This window comes from Pinus tabuliformis, chromosome Q (genome assembly GCF_031772625.1).
Source record: "Pinus tabuliformis cultivar Carrire ecotype Pingquan chromosome Q, CPIR1, whole genome shotgun sequence".
In the NCBI taxonomy this organism is placed as follows: domain Eukaryota; kingdom Viridiplantae; phylum Streptophyta; class Pinopsida; order Pinales; family Pinaceae; genus Pinus; species Pinus tabuliformis.
Window position 1 is genome coordinate 305719447 of NC_142296.1, and position 23057 is coordinate 305742503.

Consider the following 23057-nt stretch of genomic DNA (forward strand, 5'->3'; position numbering starts at 1 on the left):
AACTTGTTGAGTGTGTACTTCAAATGAGTCAAACTGCCATTATATATACCTTTATGATGGGTCGAACAGCCCTAATCCAGGCCGACTTCATGAGGACAGGGCCGATTTGCTGTGGAGGTCACAAATGACTCTTTTGACTCAAAAATAAGTCTTTTTACATGATACAAAAGCCCAAGAAGGGTCTAATAAAAATGACAATGACTCTATTGACACAAGGCAAAACCTAGAAGCCTTCAACAGAGGCTTTGACCTAAAAATAAATGACCCAAGCATGAAACCCATGCTTTAATAAGTCAATTTCTTTAACAATAAATTTTCTTTTCACAAATACAATTATGAAGACCGACACTAGTTACATTCTTCAAAAGGAAGCTGAAGAACCCATAGTGGGTCACTTAAAGACTTATCATTCGAATAAGAAAGGGGGTTCTCCTTACCATTTGCTCTAGATCTAAAACTTATCTATCTTTTAAAAAATCTTTCAAAATTTATTTTAGAGCTTAAATGAATAGATCTACTATTTAAAGGGCTTTTACTTGTAAATTTGTAAATAGATCTTGTATATATTTCACTCTAACCTTTTCTATAATCTTGATTTGCCTTATATATATTATTGTTCGATTTTCTTGTTTTCTTTACATATCTGAATCAGGGCGTTTATCTTTGGCTTGGATCTATTGGTATGCGACGTGCATTGTTGCTCAAATTGTACACAAAATTGCGACAACGCTCAGGGTAGGGGTTGTCAATTTGATCCCTACCCTCTTCGTTTAAGTTGTCTCCTAACTGCAAACTAAGGGGGGTAGTCTCTATGGATAAGATAATGAACAACTTGTTGGGAACCAACAAGTTAAGGAGACACAACTGAATGACCTAGCAACTTGGTTGAAATTAAGAGGCAAGTATGGTTATTTAGAACGATTTGATTAGATTTCTTAAGATCACAATTTAGAGACCAATGCCTTTAGAGATTAATTACTTGCACAATACAAATTAGAATTCCAAGTTGTTGGATGAACAGTTGTTGCAATCTGCAAGTTCTATCCTATACGAACGCAAGTTGTAGAGAGAAGCCCAAAAGGAGGAGGTTATGGCCTCATTAACGACACCTCCCGTGGGGTGCTAACCACCTAGATGCCTTCGTTCCTACAAGGGATTGCCCGCAAGAGAACTGCAAGGTGACCTATGTTAAATGCGAATGAGGGTCTAGAGTCCTCAAATGCACTTCTAACTTAGAATGAAAATGCAAGATGTAAGTGATTGCTTCAATGAGATTATTAAAAGTATTAAGTACTTCAACAAGGTAAATTACTTGCTTATAGTAATATTCAATACAAGAGCAATTAGATGTACTTAAAGAGCAATTGAAAAGACTATCTCAATGAAGCAAGATAACCAATTCCAATGAAATACAATTAGCAGTTCTAAATTTCTAATTACTTCAAGAGCTTATTAGATTCTTCTTCAGAGATAAACTTGGAGCATAACAATGAGAGCAATATATTCTTATGTTATTCAACAATTAGAGACAATATTTTCTCATCTACTTATGTGTTGACGGTGCTGGAAATCCATCAACCAAGGGGGGCTCCCTGGTATGAAGTCTCAATTAGACCTCACACAGTTTGGAGTAGGAGCCCCATCTGTAGTATTGCCCTAGCCACCATAAATTAAAGGCTTGCCTCAACTACAATGAATAACATAAAAGAGTATGCACATAACCTTTGAAATCAGCAAGTAAGTTGACACTATGAAACACCAATTGCAATGTGTAAATGGAAACTTTCATGAAAGGAAAGAAAGAGTGTGTCTCTAGAAGGAAAGTAATAGTATTATCCTAAGAGAGGCACACGAGAGCAAGGAAAGATTCATTAGTTAACTAGTGAAATAGTTCACATAGGCACAACGAACATTAAAGCAGATACAACACACATTCAACAAGATAAGTATCAAAGCCAATGAAATAGTTCAATTTCCTTAGTACATATGAACAAAACATATACCGCAAAAATATAAAGAATAGTCTTACAATATTCACGATACATGCATGAAAATGTGTTGGCTCAGTGAGCTTTTGATTATTAGGTGAAAGATCCAAGTACACAGTTACAATGGCGAGTCACTAGCTCCAATAGTGGAACATTACGTCACTTCTTACTTCTCCAAAGAATGATCTTCTCTCCTATGCTAAGCTAGAGAAGCCAAGGCTAAACCTCCAAAAGCCCTTTGCTTGAGTTATGAGGTTTCTTTTATAACAAGAGGAATGACCTTTCATATCCCATATGACTCTTGAGTTACCCTCATGAATCTTGGACTTCTAATGTGACCTTTGGACTTCTATATGACTTTTAGACTTTTCCTAAAAACTCTTTTGTTCATATACGACTATGTGAGTTTCACATTCTACATATGACTCTTGGACTTCCACATATTACATTTTGTCCTTTCCTTTTGATAATTACATCATTACATCCACAAATGATGTGGCAAGACACATGGACACACATGACACTGTGATGACACTTGCATAAGTCACAACTTGACAATGATGACATGGACTTCATGATGAGATGGAAATGCCAAGTTGTTCTTCTTGTTGCTTTGTCTTTAATCTTCGTGAGAGGTTTGTTCGATACTTCATCTTCATGAAAGATATGCTTTGTTCTTCATCTTCACCCTCCAAGGGGCTGAATGATATGGAGTCTTCATGTGGTCTTGATCTTTGGTCTTCTATCGTAAACTAGTGTCCCTTCATCTTCTTGCTTGATGACTTCTTCATGGTTCTTGCTTCACAAGTGTCTTCTAGCATAGTCTCCTTCTCCTCCTTTCTAAGCATCATCCTGTCATGTCAAAGTATAGTACCTATAGATGAAATTCGCTCATGGCAAGAAGGCATCAGCCAGGAAATCTCCTAGTCTAACCTTCTTCATGAAAACCACTGAGCGACCTAGAACTAAGTATTGAACAGGAAGATTGAGGGATTGGGAAGTGTGCAATTCTAGACGATAGAAGTGAGGGATTGATGCTTGTGACTGTGCAATGCGCATTACTGGAGGCCCAAGAGACAAGACTAAGGGTTATAGTGAGGCAGGCTTGCCCACTGTAACTGCACAATGCGCAATTCAGGAGAGAGAGAGGACCAGAGGATTGTGCAGTTATGCAGTTCAGGGAGGCAGGGAGACGGACTGCTACTTGCAACTGCGCAATGCATAGAAGGCAATTGGCTAGGAGGCAGGATTGTGTAGTTCTGGGTAGCAAGAGGCAATCCTTGAGCACTATGACTGCGCATTGTGCAGTTCCAAGAGGCAGGGCAGGCTGACTAAGGCCTGAGACTGCACAATGCGCAGTTCAGGGAGGCAGACTGGAGGAAGGTTGACTAGAGAAGGATCAATTGCAGAAAATGACTAAGTGTGGGACCGAAGATCAGAGAGATGGGACCAAAACAATACCTGAACATGATCACACACTTATAGACTATTAACCACTCTACACTGAAGCATTTATCAACATGTCCTAATTGAAACGATACCAGAACAACACTTACCTCCAAGTGTGACACTTAAGATGCACTTTGCGACACTAGTGAAACAGTGCTCAAGACTTGGGGAATGTGTCTAAGGCATAACTTTATGGTGGATAGACCATAGTTGTGCAAGACAATGCACATCAAAACTGCCCTTCAAGAATGTATAAATGACTCCCCTTGACTAGATGTGACACTTCCCTAACCATAAGATGACACTTGCGAAAGTAAGAAAAAAGAGCAAATGACACTTGCAAAAGCTTAAAGAAAGTGAAAGGGACCCATGCCCTAGTGAAGATAACATGAAAACAACACTTGTTAAAGTGAAAGCAAGCAAAAACGGTTGTCACAAATGTGAAAGCGACACTTGCGAAAACAAAAGTGTGCCAAAGCGATAGTTGAGAAAACTCACCGAAATAGAAGTATAATTGCAATGAAAGTGAGGGTCATTGTCAATAGAGAGTGTGCACTTAGTGTTGTGCAGTACACTGTGCTTATGGATTGCGTAGTCATTGTCACTAATGATTGTGCAAGCCTTACCTTCAAGAGTTGTGCAATGCCTATCTAAGCTTGCATAGAAAGATGTGTGTTTGTGAATTCATCGAAGACAGAACATGTGTGAGCAAGTGACTTTGACACTTAGAAGAAGACTTAATACTTTGCAAAAAATTAGATGACCATGAAGTGACCATGGAATGACAGATCACAAGATCCTCAATAGGCTCCAAAATTCAAGTGTAAGCAAAATTTTGGAGGGTGTTTGTCGCAGCGACAACACTTGGCGACACACTGGAAGAACTCCAGCGTCACTGTTTAGGTTTAATCCTTAAGTGGAGGCCTCAGTGTTTCAAGAAGTATTGATTCACCATATAGATTACCCCGGCTTTGCTACTTGTCCCAGTTAAAGATATAGTCCCCTCTATTCTTTGCTCAACTTAAAACACATCAACATAAAACTAGTCATACCTCAATTTTCGATACGGGAAAAGGATAATAAGTATGCAGAGCTTTTTAAGCACATTCTCCGGTGTTGCTCTGCTGCCAGCGACCCTATTCAGTACCCCGGCGAAGTCACCTCAAGGAAACACAAGCATTGCTTCGCTACCAACAGGCCTAGACAGTACCCCGACGAAGCTGCTTGCTTCACCTCTCTGCGTAGAAAGCCTTTCTCTTCTTCACCCTTGTTTTATTTTCTTAAAGATATGATTGAAGCACTTATTAAACATTTATAGCACGGGTGGAAGAGGGATCCCGACTTATTGAGAGCAGGAGAGATTGTTCCTGGTTTAAGGGATTTGAAAGATAATTGAAGCTAATATGCTTGTTTTAAAGTTTTCTCCTTTCCCTTCTCTACTTGGTTGAGTCGACATATCGAAACACCATTCAATACAAGGCTGAGCCAGAATGAGAGCTCTAATAAAGATACGGGCTTCATAGTTCGACCAAAGGCTTTCTGCCCGGAACGAATCGTATTTTCCGTTCAAACGTCATTGACTTTAAAAGATATATAAACTCAAATAGAGAAGAGGGTAGCAGATTAGCCAAGAGTTGCTCATCATCACAATTTCCCTTTTCAAACTTTGCCACATTGCGTTTTGAGCCAAACAGGCGCATTTTTTCATGCAAAGTCTTATTAAAAAAAAACACAATAGAAAAGACATGAGAAAACATAGAAAAAAAACAAAAAGTGCAAAGCAAAAGGAGGGCTAGACTGAAAGCAGGATGCGAGAAACAGAAATAAGAAAACCATGGAAAGACTAACAGAGAGCAAGTGCACGATGATTATAAAGGAAAATTAGGATACAGCTAAACCTACTCCTAATCTAACTAGCTAGAAAGTCAGGGCTAAGTGCATTGAAATTTCAATGTAGCCACCGTAACTGCTTCCGACTTGCATACACAAAGATACAAGCGATTAAAACTGATATAAAACATTGCGTGAAAAAGAAGATAAGAATTTGAATAACTTGCACAAAATATTGAAGGTCTTCCAAAGGCAGAAAGATGTGCCATAACAACTAACCTTAACCAACCAACAACCTTACCTTTTTTATTAAAAGAAAAATCAAACAAACCTGAAGGGCTTCCCGTGAATGTACCTTCATTTGTGTTGTCTTGCTTAGCAAGCATCAAGAAGGATCGAAGCTTGTTGTTAGCATAAGGGCTTGCTAAGTAAGATGTTTGCGGCCAATCATAGATTTGATCGTGAAATTCAAAACTATCCTTTTGAAAACCCTGAAATTCTAGGAAAGATGAACTTTCAATCAGTGTACTCAAATTATAAGGAGAATCGACAAGATCAACCAATGTAAGACAACTATCATCAAATGTGCTAATGGGAAAATGATTCATTGAGTGACAGTTGTTAGGACTAGTTTTAAGACTGGGTTGATGAATTAGCATATAAGATTCTTGATTCTCCAATGGTTTCCTTTGTATTTGATTATAAACCAAACCAGTAATATGAAAGCTTGGGAAATTAGAAGCAATTTTTGGCCTTATAAATCCAGGAAACCAATTGAAATAACATGATAACAAAATGTTAAAAGGGTATGTCACATCAAGTCTAGAATACATATCAACATGAGGGTTTTGCTCCACTAAATGATTGAAGACTTGAATGTTGCTCAAAAGGATTGATTGGGCCAAAACAAAAATAATTAGTTTAATAACATTCACAATGAGGATTAAGAGTTTATTTTTCACAGAATCACTTTCCAAATATGAATTCTTCAACCAATGTTGATCTTTATCTTGACAATGAGAATGACAACCTTCATAGCTTTGTGCATCCATGAAAGATATAAATTATGAACCCGAATTTGATACAAGAGACTTGCATGGGGATGAATCAACTAAAGCAAGATCTTTTATCTGATCAGAAACCAAATCTTGAAAGTTAGGAAAACTATATCTGAAATACTGAAAATCTTTCAAGAAAGAGTTTGCATCCAATGACAAATACGAAGGAAAGAGTTCTGCAAGGAAACCCAGATCTTACATGGTCCAGGGATCTCATCAGGATTGCAAGAACTTGACATAATCATCAATGAAAGTTGAATTGCCTCAACTCCCTAACAGGTTCCGAAACTTTGAAAAGATAGATAACAACATTTTGAGAACTAAGTTAGATCGCAAATTGCATGTGGACAATATCAATTAAACAAACAAGATCACCATTATCTAAATGGCAGCCATCTACATCACTGGTTTGATTAGATTTTACAACTTCAACAAATAGATTACTCAAGTAATAAGACCCTTCTGATTGTAAGTCTAGAGATATATGAATCGAGGAAATCTAATGAGCAACCTAATTTGAAGAGTTGTCCTCATGCAAAACAGGAGATGATAAGGGATGGAATGGATTCTCTATAATTTGATTGCTTCCTTCTTCATCATGGATAATCTCACTATCTTGTGTCATTTCAAGATTCAACTCATCAGAATGTGAATCCGGAGAGCATGGCATATTTTCATCACAAGCAATAGGACACAGGGAATAGTGAGTTAAAGAAAATGAAGTGTTCATAAGAGAATCTTCTTTGACCGAATCAGATTTAAGATCTAAATCTTTCAAAACAAAATCTTCTTGAGAAACCAAAAGATCAGTTGGTGCACTTGGGCTTCCATCATCATATACATCAACGGAGTCATCCTCATCAGAATGATGGTTGCCCAAGACTTCAAATTGATTAGGCAAATTGATTTCATTTGATTGACTACCAGATTCAATATCAGCCAAGAATGAGGAAACACCATCTTCACACAAAGGACTTTGAAAAAGAGAAGAAAGATTGAAATAATCTTCACCTTCCTGCTCCTCTACCTACGAAATGTGACTACCTTGCACCTGTTCACTGCTTGGATTTGGAAGAGATTGATCAAGCAGATCAAGGGACAAGGGATCATGAGAAAGAGATGATAGAGGATGATAGGTATCCATATTAGATTCAAGACTGAAGTTATGAGCATTAATATCATCTTGCGGAATGGAGGGGTTAGTCTTCACCTTAGGCTCCATAAACCATTCCAAAGTTTCCTCCATTAGATCTAGATTATGAGAAATGGATGAAGGTTGAAGAGACAGATCAGCCATTTGATTTGCAAATTTCCCAATCTCAATAGGCACCCAAATTGGCATTGGAAAAGGAGGACAAGGAACAAAAAGAATAGTAGGTTCCTCCTCTAAAATTAGAGGTGTCTCATGATTTACAAAAGTTGGGGAAATAGAAACATCAGGGGGTTTGGGCTCACCATGTAAAGAGATATGAACCAAACGCTCAAACTTTTATTTAAATAAATCCCAATTTGTATCTTCTTCAGAAAATTCATAACATAGGTGAAGGAATCGATTAGCAAAATCCTCAATTGACTCACCAGGGTTCATTCTTAGTTGATTAATCCTTTTAAGAACATCTTGGTAATCATACTTATCAAAGGCTAAATGAAGCTCCTTGATGAAGTGTTCAAAAGAATGAATGGAAGTGAGTGGTAGGGTATGACACCATCGATTAACTCGACCTTCAAGTGTGAGGAAGAAAAGAACACAAGCCACATCTTCACAATCAATTTCATAATATTCACAGAACTTAAGAAAAAGAGATGCATGCTCGACTATGGATGTATCACCCTCACCATCAAACTTGAATTGAGACAAGTCATAAAGAGGTCCATCGAGGATAAAAAGTTTACCATCGGATCTATTGGAAAAACAACCCAGAAGTATGATTTGGGGAAGAGCCATTTAAGATAAGAGGTTCAAAACAGACTCAACAATCACAGCTTGTCATCTGGCCCTCCTAGTGCCAACTGTTGAAGGTGCTGAAAATCCGTCAACCAAGGGGGTCTCCCTGGTATGAAGTCTCAATTAGACCTCACACCATTTAGAGTAGGAGCCCCATCCAGAGTATCGACCCGGCCACCATAACTTAAAGGTTTGCCTCAGCTACAATGAATAACATAAGAGAGTATGCACATAACCTTTGAAATCAGCAAGTAAGTTGACACTGTGAAACACCAATTGCAATGTGTAAAAGGAGACTTTCACGAGAGGGAAGAAAGAGTGAGTCTCTAGAAGGAAAGTAATAGTACTATCCTAAGAGAGGCACACGAGAGCAAGGAAAGATTCGTTAGTTATCTAGCAAAATAGTTCACATAGACACAACGAACATTAAAGCAAATACAACACACATTCAACAAGATAAGTACCAAATCCAATGAAATAGTTCAATTTCCTTAGTACATATGAACAAAACATATATTGCAAACATCTAAATAATAGTCTTACAATATTCACGATACATGCATGAAAATGTGTTGGCTCAGCGAGCTTCTGATTATTAGGTGAAAGATCCAAGTACACAATTACAATGGTGAGTCACTAGCTCCAATAGTGGAACATTAAGACACTTCTTACTTCTCCAGCGAATGATGTCCTCTCCTATGCTAAGCTAGAGAAGCCAAGGCTAGCTCTCCAACGGCAAATCCTCCAAAAGCCCTTTGCTTGAGTTATGAGGTTTCTTTTATAACAAGAGGAATGACCTTTCACACCCCCTATGACTCTCGAGTTACCCTCACAACTCTTGGACTTCTAATGTGACCTTTGGACTTCTATATGACTTTTAGACTTTTCCTTAAGACTCTTTTGTCCATATATGACTATGTGACTTTTCACATTCCACATATCACTCTTGGACTTCCACATATTACATTTTGTCCTTTCTTTTTGATAATTACATTATTACATCCACAAATGATGTGGCAAGACACATGGACACACATGACACTGTGATGACACTTGCATAAGTCACAACTTGATAATGATGACATGGATTTCACGATGAGATGGCAATGCCAAGTCGTTCTTCCTGTTGTTGATTTTTGGCTAGCTTGGGCGATACTCCAAGCCCTAGGGTTCGGTGTTTGGAGGGCAAAGCGCCACAAGAGTCACTTGTGGGCTTGGAACCCAAGCTTGGGGTTTTGCAACCATCGGAATTTGGGCCAAAACCATGAAAAATTTGAGCATGAGAAAATTTTAGGTGATAAAGCTTGGCGTGGCAATTCCAATGCTTCGAAGATCACTCAAATCGGAGCCCTAGAAATGGAGATATGAATTTTTGAAGTTTATGTGTGGGTTTGCACAAGAAGTGACAAGGTCGGCTTAATGTTATTTAGCCTTGTGACAGCTTGTCAAGCCCTAGAATGACGTCCAAGGGAGCCCTTCTTATGTGTATATATAGGAGGTGATGGAGGACTCTAATCCTCATCCATTTGTGCAACACTTACCTCACAAAGTGCTCATTGGAGAGGAGAATTACCTTTGTTCGAGGTCGTAGCAAGGAGGATAGACCAACATGGGAACAAGGGATTGTTTCAGAGCCAATTTAGGGTGACCAAGTTGTTGGAAAGCGGGTCGAGGTGCCTTGCTAGAGGGCCGCAACAAAGGGGATTGTTTTGAGGGCTAATAAGAGGGGTTCAAATCCTTATAAGGCAGCCGCAAGCTTGGAGGAGCCCAGTTGTAGCATGCCGCAGGTGTTTGGAGGGAGGTCGAAGTGTTTGTGAGGGTTGGGATAGCCCAGAATTGAAGCAACCCTCCTCGACCCCTCAAGGAAGGGCAGCCGCATCATTTTGGAGCAAATCTGGGTAGAAAAGAGGGTTGTTAGGGACTTTGTTTTGTGCCCTAACCAGACCGAGCCTGTCAAGGAGAACTCAAACAGTGGACAGAGGTCCATATTTTGGTGCATGTTTTAGGTGTTGGATCCAAGTTTTAGATCAGTTTGTTGAGCAGCCTGTGGGTGCCATTTGGAGGACTTTTTGTGGAGTTCAAAAGTCTATCCTAGGAGTAGAACTTGTAGTGAAGGATTGGGTGCCATTGATCTGGTGGAGGGAAGTTTGTTGGCTACCCAAAGTAGCCCTAGACTAGCAATCTTGAAGTGAAGAAGATAGTTGAAGATTGGGTGAAGTTTGGAGCCTTATGAGTAGCTCTTTGATGGACGAAAGAGGCTACTAGAAGGCAAATTGGAACTCAAGTATTGCCCAGCCTAGAGAGCATATTGGATCAGCCTGTGTACATGCAGCGAAAGTGACATGCAACAATGTTAGGTGGCAGCCCTCCTGGAGACTCTATGTGTTGTCCTTTGAAGGACTAAGGGGCAGCTAGAGAGCAGTACGGAAGCAAAGGACTGGCAGGACAAGATACGACATAGAGTCTGCGCAACGTGATTGTCATTGTATCTTGTATTCCATAGACTGTTGTATTATTCAGATTGGTTTAATATAACGAAGATTGGGTTGTACATTATTGTACAATATTTGTTAAAAATTATGTGTACTTGTGCATATGTGATTTACTACTTTATATTTTCCGATGTGCAAAGTAGTTCTTGTTGAGATTCTTGGTTTGGTAGCATCAAAGATTTTAAGATTCTAACCTAGACCCAAGATCGTGGAAATTCAACATGGTATCAGAGCGTGTCTGAGCTACTTTGGAAGTCAGTGAATCAGAGTTGTGCACAGCGAAGTACAGCTTAAGAGGGAGTTGGTCACATTGTAGGTGACAATGTCGAAGTTGCAGGTATTGGCTAGCCTATAGAGTAGATTGGATCAGCCCGTGTACATGCAGCAAAAGTGACTTGCAGCAGTGTTAGGTGGCAGCCTTCCTGGAGACTCTATGTGTTGTCCTTTGAAGGACTAAGGGGCAGCTAGAGAGCAATATGGAAGCAAAGGACCAGCAGGGCAAGATACGACATAGGGTCTACACAGCGTGATTGTCATTGTATCTTGTATTCCATAGATTGTTGTATTATTCAGATTGGTTTAATATTACGAAGATGGGTTGTACATTATTGAACAATATTTGTTAAAAATTGTGTGTACTTGTGCATATGTGATTTACTGCTTCATATTTTCCGATGTGCAAAGTAGTTCTTGTTGAGATTCTTGGTTTGGTAGCGTCATAGATTTTAAGATTCTAACCTAGACTCAAGATCGTGGAAATTCAACATGGTATCAGAGCGTGTCTGAGCTAATTTGGAAGTCAGTGAATCAGAGTTGTGCATAGCAAAGTACAGATTAAGAGGGAGTTGGTCACATTGTCGGTGACAATTCAAAGTTGCAAGCTGGTAGGTCACTGATTTTTCACAAGGTTTACTAGTAGTTACGTGTCAGTTGCGCTGTTGGGCTCCTTTGGGATACCAAAAACAAAAACAAAAAACTTTCCTCTTCTCCCTTTAAAATCAGCAATGATGCATTGACTTGTATCTCAACTCGGGCTCCTTTCAATGGTGCTGACAGTGACTGATAGCATTTCCTCTTCATTGAAAATGCTTTGAAAACAGAAAGTTCGGCCTCTGTTCCTAGATGGCACAGAACAGCCAGTTTGAAATCAGCTTTGGGATTGCACCCTTTGGGACACACGTAGCTTTCACTGTCATGTATTTCAATGTTCTTTCTTTCCTTGTACACCTCTTTCTTCGAAAATTAACTGAGGCCCCCACTTAGTCTCAGACAAAATGTGGGTAACAGGTTCAGCGACCACGAAATTCAGAAAGATTCCAATGAAATTTAGATAAAAATTGACATTACGTTTGTCCATATATAAATTTCAAATTTTTGAAAATAAATTTTATATATATGTGTAGGTGTGTGTGAGAGAGAGGGAATTGAAATTTTCCTTTTTCCATTTAAAAAACAAATTCAATCTGCTACCAGAGTCTGTGAACTTATGGAATTGAGTAAAATTTATCAAAGTACAGAGGCTGCTGCCATGGAATTGAGCATGTGGAATTGAATCAGCTACAAATTCAATCTGGACATATTTTACCAGAAACAAAACAAAAAAGGGAATGGAACGAGAAATGGACCTAGAGTGCTTGGGCGAATAAGAAATATGAAACTGCCCCTTCCTATTATGCACATAAACATGATAAATAATGGACTAATGTAGCGCCAAGACAAAAACGGAAATAGGTTTCCTGGTCTTGTTTCCACCATCTCGTAAACATAACTCTGAATCTAAAACGAGATAAAGGACAACCAGAAAATAAAAGCAAAGAGGAAAAATAGAATGGTGGGAACTCCAGATAGGAGAATCCACTTCAATTAATTATAAATAGTGCTTTTATGATAATAAATAACAGCAGAAGTGTAAAGCAGCTGGACTAAGAAAACAGTAAGTGACGAGTAAAGAGAACAAAAAAGCAAGCACCTTGTCAAAGTAAGAATGACCCTCTTCTCTGGAAAAAGATCCAGCCAAGTACATCAAATCTTGTTTAAACCTAAAACCCAACTTCAGTATGTCCAGAGATACATACACAGCTTTCAATGTCTTCCCAAATGACGAAACTGGGAGAGCCAGCAAGTCTAACAAAAACACCAATTCCTGCACTTTATGCCCTTGTGAATCACCAACTCCTCCGAACATTTTGTGTCTCCATTGAGCCTTTTTATGGGACAAATTTCTACCTCCATTGCCAATATCACATTCACTTTGATTAACGACATCTGTTTCAGTGTTGCAAACGTTTGTGTTATTTGAATTGTGTTCATCATCATCAAAATCATAAATCCTGCAAGCGATCTGTAAAATCGAGACTCGGGGATTGCCGCTGATATTTGAAAGAAAGGAGGGCTTCCACTCACTGTCCATTCCAACAATATAAGTTCTCTCCATAGCCCAGCAGAAGAGATCGAATTCATCCGAATCCTCGGAACCCACCAAGACTATTCTGTCCCTGGGCACTGGATTCTTCCAGAAGCTTTGTAGCTCCTGCCCAAGTCTTTCATCCATTCTGATTGCCAATGGAGTTGATATTGCCCTGTATATTCAGTCAAAGAATTGTGATCCGGTAGGCCCAAAAGACAGGAACTGTAATGCAGATGTTTAGCCCTTTCCTTCAAATGAATTATTATTAAACCCTCTACTAGTAGTATTGATCTTATTTGTATTCGCAGAACATTTTCTCCTGTTGCTTGTCATGAATACCTGGACTTGTGTGGAGACAGTCATTGTAAGCGGGAACGATTAGAGGTAGGACCGCATGATGATCTGAGAATACATAATCCCCACTCTCCTTCTCTTGCTTTGTGCGTGCACTCAATTTCCCAACGGATAGATTCTGCAGCAAAGTGTTCAGAGTAATGCTGGAATATCCTACTCTCGGATTTGGTCGGTATGTGAGGGTTTAATGAGTAGACATAGCGAACGCGTATTTTCAAATGGGCTACGGTAGGGCAACTTCGACTTCCTCTAAAATTCATGGCGACTCTTATTTATTTTATTTATCTAGTAGCGAGTTGAGAAGTCGAAAGGTGAGAATGCTCCAAAATGGTTTTATGAAGAGCTTCCGAGTTGATAAGCATGGAAGCATGGTAGTTATACGATTGTGAGGGTTTGGGAGACTTTGGAATCAAATTGTGGTGATTTGTATCATTGCCTTCCAAATTTTCAGAATTGGTTATGACTATAGAATTTGGTATCTTTTTATCCGAAAGTATTAGAATTTGGTAAATCAACAATTTAGAATTTTGAAAATGAATGTGTAATAATTTATTACAAACATTTGGGTGGTTTTAAAAATTAATAAGTAATAATTTATTAGAGAAATTTGGATGGTTTTTATAGATATATGTGATATAATATTATAAAGATATTAAAATATTAATGATTCACAATTTTTTATTAGAATTTGAAAAGTATTTAAGTTAGAATATATATATATTATGATATTACAGGGTATAAGATGGATAGAGTGGTTAAGAGTGTTAATATTAAGAATATGACAATTATTTGATTTTTTTTCCTTACCAAATAGTATGTTGAATCTTCCCTTCACTTATGATGGAATGGTGAAACTATGCTTTTTTGTTGATGGAGTGCCTTGTGGATGTAACCTTAAACTCCAAACATAGAGATTGAACCCAAAATATATCTTGTGGTGATTGGTATCATTGCCTAACATATCTTGTTGATGACATGTTTTTTTATACTATTTTTTTTATGGTCGTTCTCCTTTATATGGAAATAGACAAGGCAGATGCTTCTAGTGGAGTTAATGAAATCTTCATCTAATAAAATTCAAGTCAAGATTGTAATAAAATTCACAGGTGCATTAGAGTAAACAAAGAAATCCAAGCTAAGAGTTAATAATGTCTAAAGACACCATTACAACATTGCATCATGGAACATACAATGTATATTCATTATATTATATTCTTCAGCTTATTTGCTCACCACATGAATTCATATATTTATAATTGAGTATCTCATTGATTTCCCAAAAATTAGGGTAGATTTAGTTAACTTTGGCCGTTGAAGGTGGTGTTAGTGAGGTAGTTGAATATAATTATTGCACTAATAGAAGCCTAGTAAAGGTTATTCAACCAATGGATTTGTGCCCAGTTGATCCCATCGTCTTGGCAATAACCACTTATTAGGTAAATGGCCACCAATAAACTTCAAGTTGGATTTACACGTTCTAACATCCCCCCTTAAATATAGCTTAAAAGATAAGGAATTGGCATTGGCACAACACCCTCTATAATGAAAACACCCTAAAGTCTAAGCATGGATCAAAAATTAACAAACTTTGCTTATGTCAATGATTTTATAAAAATATTTGCAATATGGTCATCTCTCTTGCAATAAATAAGAGATTATACATTCTCTTGTACACATTGCCTTAAGTAGTAGGCATGAAGCTCAACATGTTTCATTTCATTGTTTACATCAGGGTTATGAGCTACTTTTATTGTGCTTTGATTGTCATAGTACACTATAGTTAATTATTGTGGGGAACCCAGCTCACCCATTAGGATATGAATCCACACAAAGTTAATTTCAATATTCATCACACACATGTATTTATCTTTGACAATGGATAATGAGACAACCTATTATTTTTTACATGATCAAACAACTGTACCATTCTAAAGGTGAAACACATAGCCAGAAGTAACTTCTAGTTATCCCCCTCACTAGCGTAATCAACATCAATATATTTGACCGACATAGTCGAATGTCTATTGAGATAATGAATGCCAAATAGATACATGCCTTTAACATAACAAACAATCCTCCCTGCATCTTATAGATGGCTCTCCTTCAAATCCTACATTAACCTATAGACCACACTAACAATAAAGACAATATTATGGCTACTATGAGTTCAATAAATGGCATTAGCAACAAGTTCCATGTACATAGTAGCATTGGATTTCAACATATTTATGGTCCTTAAGTCAATTATACTCCCCACTACCATGGAGTGAAACAAGGCTCAAAGTCTCCCATCCTAAATCTCTTTAAGAGATTCAGTGCATACTTATATTAAGATTTGAAGATACCATCATCCAACTACATAACTTGAATGCCAAGAAAGAAATGCAATAGACCTAAGTTGATCATTTCAAATGTATCCTTCAACTTCTCTTTAAACTAAGAATAGACTCACAACTATTCCCATTAATAATTAAATCGCCAACACTTAAGTCAAACAACAAAATATCATCATTCACACATTGTAAATAATTGCTATAATTAGATTCACGATATTTATAACCATGATGAAGAATCAATTAGCCAGACTTCCCATAATACCATGCTTGAGGGTCTTGATTCAAACCATACAAAGGTTTCTCAACTTTTCCATCTTAAACAAACCCCAAGGCATTACTCCATATAGATCTCTTCATTAATCTTTGCATGGAAAAAATCACTCACTACATCCATATATTGTACCTCCCAACCAAAACTTGTAGCAAGAGAAAGAACCACTTGAATAAAATTCATCTTGGCTAAAGGGGTAAAGGTCTCCATATAGTCGATTCCTCTTTGTTGAGAAAATACTTTGCTACCAAACAAGCCTCATGCCTCTCAATGATACCATCTAAAGCAAATTTGGTTTTACTAACCCATTTGCATCTCACAACATTATTTCTTTGTGGTCAAAAAATCAATTCCCGAGTTTTATTCTTCATTGTTTTCATTTTTCCATTCCAATCTATTATGTGCATACGTATATGTGTTGGGACCACATGCCTCTAGCACACATGCAACATTTCCTTGTTGTTTCTAACCTCAAATCTTCCCTGAATGAGTCATAACACCTGCATGAACATTGGTAGCTTCAATCACCTTAGTTGCCCACTTGGGATATTGAATATCCCTAGCATAAATTGTCTTTAAAACATGTCCAGTGTCAATAGACCTAGCCATGTTGTATGGGAATTCAACATCAAAAAGTCAACTTGTAGTCAATTCAATGGTATAAATCTAAGTAGAGATTGGTGCAAATGCACTTATTAAATAAAAGTGTGCACAAGTTGGTCAAAATTGAGGCTAGACGATACAACAATGTGCAATTTTTTCACTGGATTATTACATGAAATGCCAGAAGATGTAAGTAAAGTAGCACCTAATGTCTTCTCATCAAAGATAATACCTAGTTGACATATCACTCTCCATTTGATTGTTTCAAACAATGTATAAGATTTTTAATCTTCAAAATAACTTATCATGATACAAGCATGACTCTTGGTATCCAACTTCTTTCACTTATCATTGAGAATATGAGCCCAAGCAATACATCTAAAGGTTTTGATATGTCCATCCAATGGTTTATGTCCATTCTTTTTCTCAAGGGGAGTAAAATTTTGTTCTACTCTAGTTAGAACTATATTTAGCATGTAAGTTGAATAGGTAATAATGTCTACCCAACAAATGATCAATATGCATTTCACGTGCATTATCGCCAACCCATCTTTTTCAAGGTTTTGTTCTTTGTCGTGACATGTAAACATACCAAATACCCTTTGTACTTTGTTGAGGACACGGGGTACTTCTTGAAAGCACCAAATTTTATTTGAGTGTGCAAGTTTTCATAGTTGGTAATTTGTTAAGCACACACATATAGTGAGGGGGCACTGGGCGTAGGGGTTGGGTGAGTTTGGGAGTTGTGAATTAGTATAGGACATTTTTTTACTTATTTAAACATTCATGGACCATAAGAAAATGACCGCGTATGCAGAGTATGGAACTCAATATTTATGTTGAAACCCTTTTGGGAGAAAACCACAAAACATTCTTTTATAATTCTTTGTCGACACCAACCTACTAGTGACACCAATCCTCATTACTGCAAATATTTGTAGGAACCAACCTACTAGAGACACCAATCCCCACTACTACAAATATTTGTAGGCATCAACCTACTAAAGGCACTAATCACCAACGCTGTAAATATTTGTATGCACCAACCTACTTCATCGAGTTTGCTTTCTACTTCTTCCTTCACTAGGTTTGCTAGTTGCTTCTACCTTCACTGGGTTTGCTTGTTGTGTCTGCCTTCACCATGTCTACTTCTCCCAAAACTTGGTTTTTTTTTCCTCTTCCCAAGAATAGACGTATACAACATACCACGTATTCAATTTTGAAATCATGTTATGAAATTTTTACTTGAGGAACTTCTATATGTCTCCTTGGATCTTTGAAAACTCCACTATATGAAAAGTCCCAAAAAAAAACTACAACAAAAATTCCAATATTTAATGTTTGAAACTGATTTTAGGATCATTCAAAAAACCCTCACTTCCACAAGTCATATCTCTGAAAGTATAGTGAATCAAATTATGAAATTTTTATCTAAGGTACTGCTATATGTCTCCACGCGTATCTAAAAATTTTACAATCTAAAACATCCCAGAAAATAAGTTGTAGTGAAAATGCAAACTAACCCATTGGAAGCTAATTTCATGGCTATTTAGAAACCCTAACTTCCACAATGCATATCTCCAAAATTATAGTGAACCAAAGTCTAAATTTTTACCACATGTACCTAGTAATCTCTCTTATATCCCCTCAATATTTCACACTCTAAAAAATCTCAACAAAAAAAGTAATAGCAAAATTGTCAAATTGACCTATTTGAAGTAGATTTCAAGAGCAATCATAAAGCCTAACTTCTGCAAGGAATGTTTCCAAAAGTATAGTGAACAAAAGTTTGAAATTCTTACGACATGTACCTAGAGATATCACCTCTGTCTCTTCAATATATCGTAGTTTGAAACATCTCAAAGTATAAGTTATAGTAAAAATGTCAAACTGACATGTTTGAATCACATTTCAGGAGAATTTAGGAACCCTAACTTCCTCATAGTGTATCTTCGAAATTACGACAAACCAATCCCTGAAATTTTTACCACATGTATATGAAAATCTTACCTCTATCTCCTCAAAATTTCATGGTTTGAAACATCCTAGAAGAAAATTTATAGTGAAAATTCCAAGATGACTCATTCACTCCACAAATCACATTTTTGCTCCACCTTTAAAATCCCAATAGTATTCTCCAACCTCTCTTACACACCTAAGACGTCTTCTTGATTGGATGATCTTAAAATGCACTCATATATCCTTTATTTATAGAATTTATGTGTGTGTGTGTTTTAAGATCTTGGTAATTATTGCCTTATGATCAATAATTACACACTTGAAAAAAAAATGCTCAACCTTAATCTTGTTTTTATGATGAGTAAACATTAAGAGATTGATATAAGATATATGAGATATTTATTGATGTTTGATTACAATTGAGGGCCCCTATATACACATAATTGGTTTGTCTTTTCCTTTTGTTATTATTATTAATTACTTATTGATTATTTATATTTTTATATTATATTATATATATAATATAATATATAAATATATATTGTTGTACATAGCATAATATATATTATACATTAATGTCTGGAAGGGAATACCTTTCGTTGTTATATAAAACATCAACACTCCCTCTTAGCGAGGAAGGTATTATTCCATGATGTTCTCCTCTAGTAGTCCCAATCACACCCAACCACTTCACATGGTATGGGCAAGACTACCACCATAGTCTCAAGACTACGCTGCAAGTATCTATGATTTTTCTCCTCTCCTAGTAGTCCAATCACACCTAGCCACTTCACATGGCGTAGGCAAGACTTGTACTAGGTTACTCATTACTCCCTCAGTCACTTCACATGATTGATCTAGGAAACCCTTGGCCAGAGGGAGAGTATCTGCCCGTTATAGGAGAAACATCACAACTCCCTCTCAATGAGGTTGGACATGTTGCATCATGTCAAGCTTGTCTCTGAAGTATTCAAACTTCACTTTAAACAAAGGGTTGGTGAGAATGGTTGTTGCCTTCTCATCTGTGTACATGTACCAGAGTTCCACTGCTCCTCTCTATACCATATCTCGAATGAAATGATATTTGATCTCTATATGCTTTGACTTGTCGTGAAAGACTGGTTCCTCTTAAAGCTTTACACAACTTTGATTATCACAGTATATCAAAGTTGGCTCTCACTCTAGATCAAATAACCTTGCAAGCAATTTCTGAAGCTATACTACTTCATGACTTGCATCACTAGCTGTTAAATATTCTTCCACTATTGTATTGAGTGCCACTGACAAATGTTTTATGCTACACCATGAGATCATACTTGATCCCAAACTAAAGCAACATCGTGGTGTTCTTTTCATGTCTATTACACTCCATGTATAGTCAGAGTATGTATAACCTTGTAACTTTATTTCACTATCTGAGACATATCTGAATACATATCCAATCATACCATGCAGGTACCTCAATACATGCTTTGCTACTACCAAATGTACATGTCTAGGCTCAACCATATATTGACTCGATGAGTTCACTACAAAGCATATATCTAACCTGGTATTAGCCAGGTACATCAAGGATGTGATAAACTATCTATACTTTGTGGGATCAACCAAATTTGAAGAAGAATCACTCAATCACTTCATATTCGTAACCATAGTTGTGGCTATGGACTTGCAGTCCATCATCCCAAATCTATGCAGGATATATATTGTATACTTCCCTTGGCTAAGGAATAGCTCATATGGTCTTTGCCACAATTCTAATCCCAAGGAATAATGCATTAAACCCAGATCCTTCATTTCAATATCTAAAGTAAGCTCCCTCTTGCACCCATCTATGAGCTTCTCATCCCCTATAAGAAATAGGTCATCTACATATAGTACTAATATCAAGGGGTAATCATCTTCAACCTTGTAGTAAAGTTTGGGATCTACATTACTCTTGATAAACCGCAAGCTCATCAAATAATTGTCTATTCTAGCACACCATCTCTTGGGTGCTTGCTTAAGCCTATACAAAGCTTTCTTCAATTTACAAACATGGGACTCCTTCCCATGGATCACAAAACCTTGTGGTTGCTCTATGTACACTTCTTCTTCAATTACACCATTCAAGAAGGCAGTCTTTACATCCATCTGGTGTAATTTCCAACCCATAACAGAAGCAATAGAGATGATAGATCTAATAAAAGTGTACCTGGCTACTGGGGCAAATGTTTCATTATAATCATTTCCCTCTTTCTAGGAGAATCCTCTAGCCACAAATCTAGCCTTGTACTTTTTTATGTTTCCATCTGCAACATGCTTGATCTTGTAGATCCATTTTGAAGTCACCATTGACTTCCCTTATGGTCTCGGAACCACATCCCACACATCATTTTTCATGATGGATTGGTACTCTTCCATCATAGCATCCTTCCACACTTGTTATTTTTCGGCTTCCTCATAAGTGGAAGGTTATGAATCAATGACCTTACTTGATCTAGGTGGCTCCAGAGACATACACAGGACAAAGAGGACTCAAGAAAGCTCAAAAGACAAAATGTTTTGGATTATCCTCAAACTAGGACTAGAGCGTAGATCTCGCCATCCTGATCACAACAGTGTGAACAGTTCGTCAATCCGAGTCCGGATGAGGAAGTTAGAAGCAGTCAAAGTTGGGTTGACTTTTTGCTGACTGGGCAGGTTTAAGGAGGCCACAATTTGGACAGAACCCAGCCACAGGATTTCGGCCAACTCCAGCCAGATTCCAAGTGAAATTTTGGCCTAGTTAAAAAGACTCCTACGGCTTAAAAACCAAATTTAAAAAAAAATGCATATTGTTTTTATAATAATAAAAATATATATATAAAAAAAGGGGGTGGGGGCCACCAACCCCGCCACCCCCTCCGCACATAACCATGGCATATCATAAGTTTGTTGGAGGGGTGGGCCACTACCCTCGACCCCTCCCCCATACTTGGAACCCGTGGTTTGTGAACCGTTGCACGCAAAAGAATAGGTGGTGGGCCGACCCTTGGGGTTTGGACCCAGCCACCATTAAACAAACAACTGCCCACTTAATTATGTATGGGCCACCGTAAAGCAAGGACAGGTGAGGTGGGCGGGCCCAACCCGACCTCCCTTCCAAAAGTAATAGTCAGTTATGTGAAAAAAGGGAGGGGGCGAGGTTTGACCGTCCGACCTCCTTCGTAATAAACAAATCAGTAACCACTCCGCCCAACAAAGTTCTTGGTAAGTCCGCCCACAAATTTTATATAAGCCTTCATTTCTCAGTGCACCCGGGGCAGATGGAGGAACCAGGAGCGGGCACGGATTTCGAGACAAAGGAGGCAAAATCTTGGCACGCAGTTCGAGGCAGCATTTTGCAGGAGGGGTGAATTTTCGCTTTGTCAGATTTTGACAAATTTTATATGGTTTCAGCACTTCTCGCCACGAATGCAATGGCACCGTCAGTTTCTCCATCAGAGTTCTACATTTTTCGGCCATTTTCAGTATGAGGGTGGAACCATGATTGCAACAGAAACAGGGAGCGGAACCATGATCCTTGCAATTTTCCTGAGGAGGTAATTTTTCTCCATGTCGAAATATAGTCAAGTTTACAGTCGTTTTTCATGGTTTTTCATAGGGATCACAATGGCAAGGTCAGGACCGCCTTTTGAGTTGCATATTTCCAGTCCACCCATGGCACAGAATCTTTGGGGAATCTAGGGGGAATCTAAAAGATTCCTTGAGCCCCAGATTCTCAATTTCTCATAATTCAAAAATTGGACAGTCGATTTTGCACTATTCGACGTCACAAATATGATGGTGCATTCAGATTTTTCATTTGCTCATTCTATTCTTCAACCACTTTTCTAAGTGGAATGTAGGTGTCAACATTCATGTGTGAGTAGCCATTTCCATGCGATTGATGTCTTGAGATTGATGGCACAAACAGCTTCAACAGTTTGACATCCGCTTCTTCAAATGGCCCTTGGTTGTGAGGTATATGTAGTTTATTTATGTACTTCTTTTGCCATGCATTTTGTTGCACAGATCCCTATTTGATGTTGATGAGGGATCTTGTTTATTACTTGTTTTCATGATTCCTGCTTGATGTGACGCGGAATCGTCTGTGTGATGTACTTGTTGCCATGATTTGTCATGTTATGTTTTGAGATCCCTTTGTTGTATGTTGATGGGATACTCATGTGTCGCCATGCATGTTTGCATTGAGATCCCTTTTATGCCATGTTGGCGGGATGCTCATCATGCTTGAGTTTGTGTCATACTGATAGGAGTCCTTTTGACTGAGAGTTCCTGTAGCGAAACTGTTGAAAAGTGTGCAACAAGAAATTCTTGTTGAGAATGCAACAAGATGATGGA

General features: G+C 37.9%; 1 protein-coding gene across 3 annotated transcripts in view; it reads right to left on the bottom strand.

Moving 5' to 3' along the window:
• Positions 1 to 13783, bottom strand: part of LOC149219421 (uncharacterized) — a 290102-nt gene extending 276319 nt beyond the window's left edge. For 2 of the 3 annotated variants that reach the window (XR_016249234.1, XM_089384364.1), the window contains exon 1: positions 12732 to 13782. Coding sequence is in view for 2 of the 3 variants with exons in the window: in XM_089384364.1 (XP_089240490.1) it covers positions 12732 to 13313 (582 nt within the window). In the remaining variant the exon portion in view is untranslated. Of the gene's footprint in view, positions 1 to 12731 lie in introns of all 3 variants that reach the window. The other variant, XM_089384365.1, reaches the window with a different exon arrangement.
• Between the last annotated feature and the right edge of the window lie 9274 nt (positions 13784 to 23057).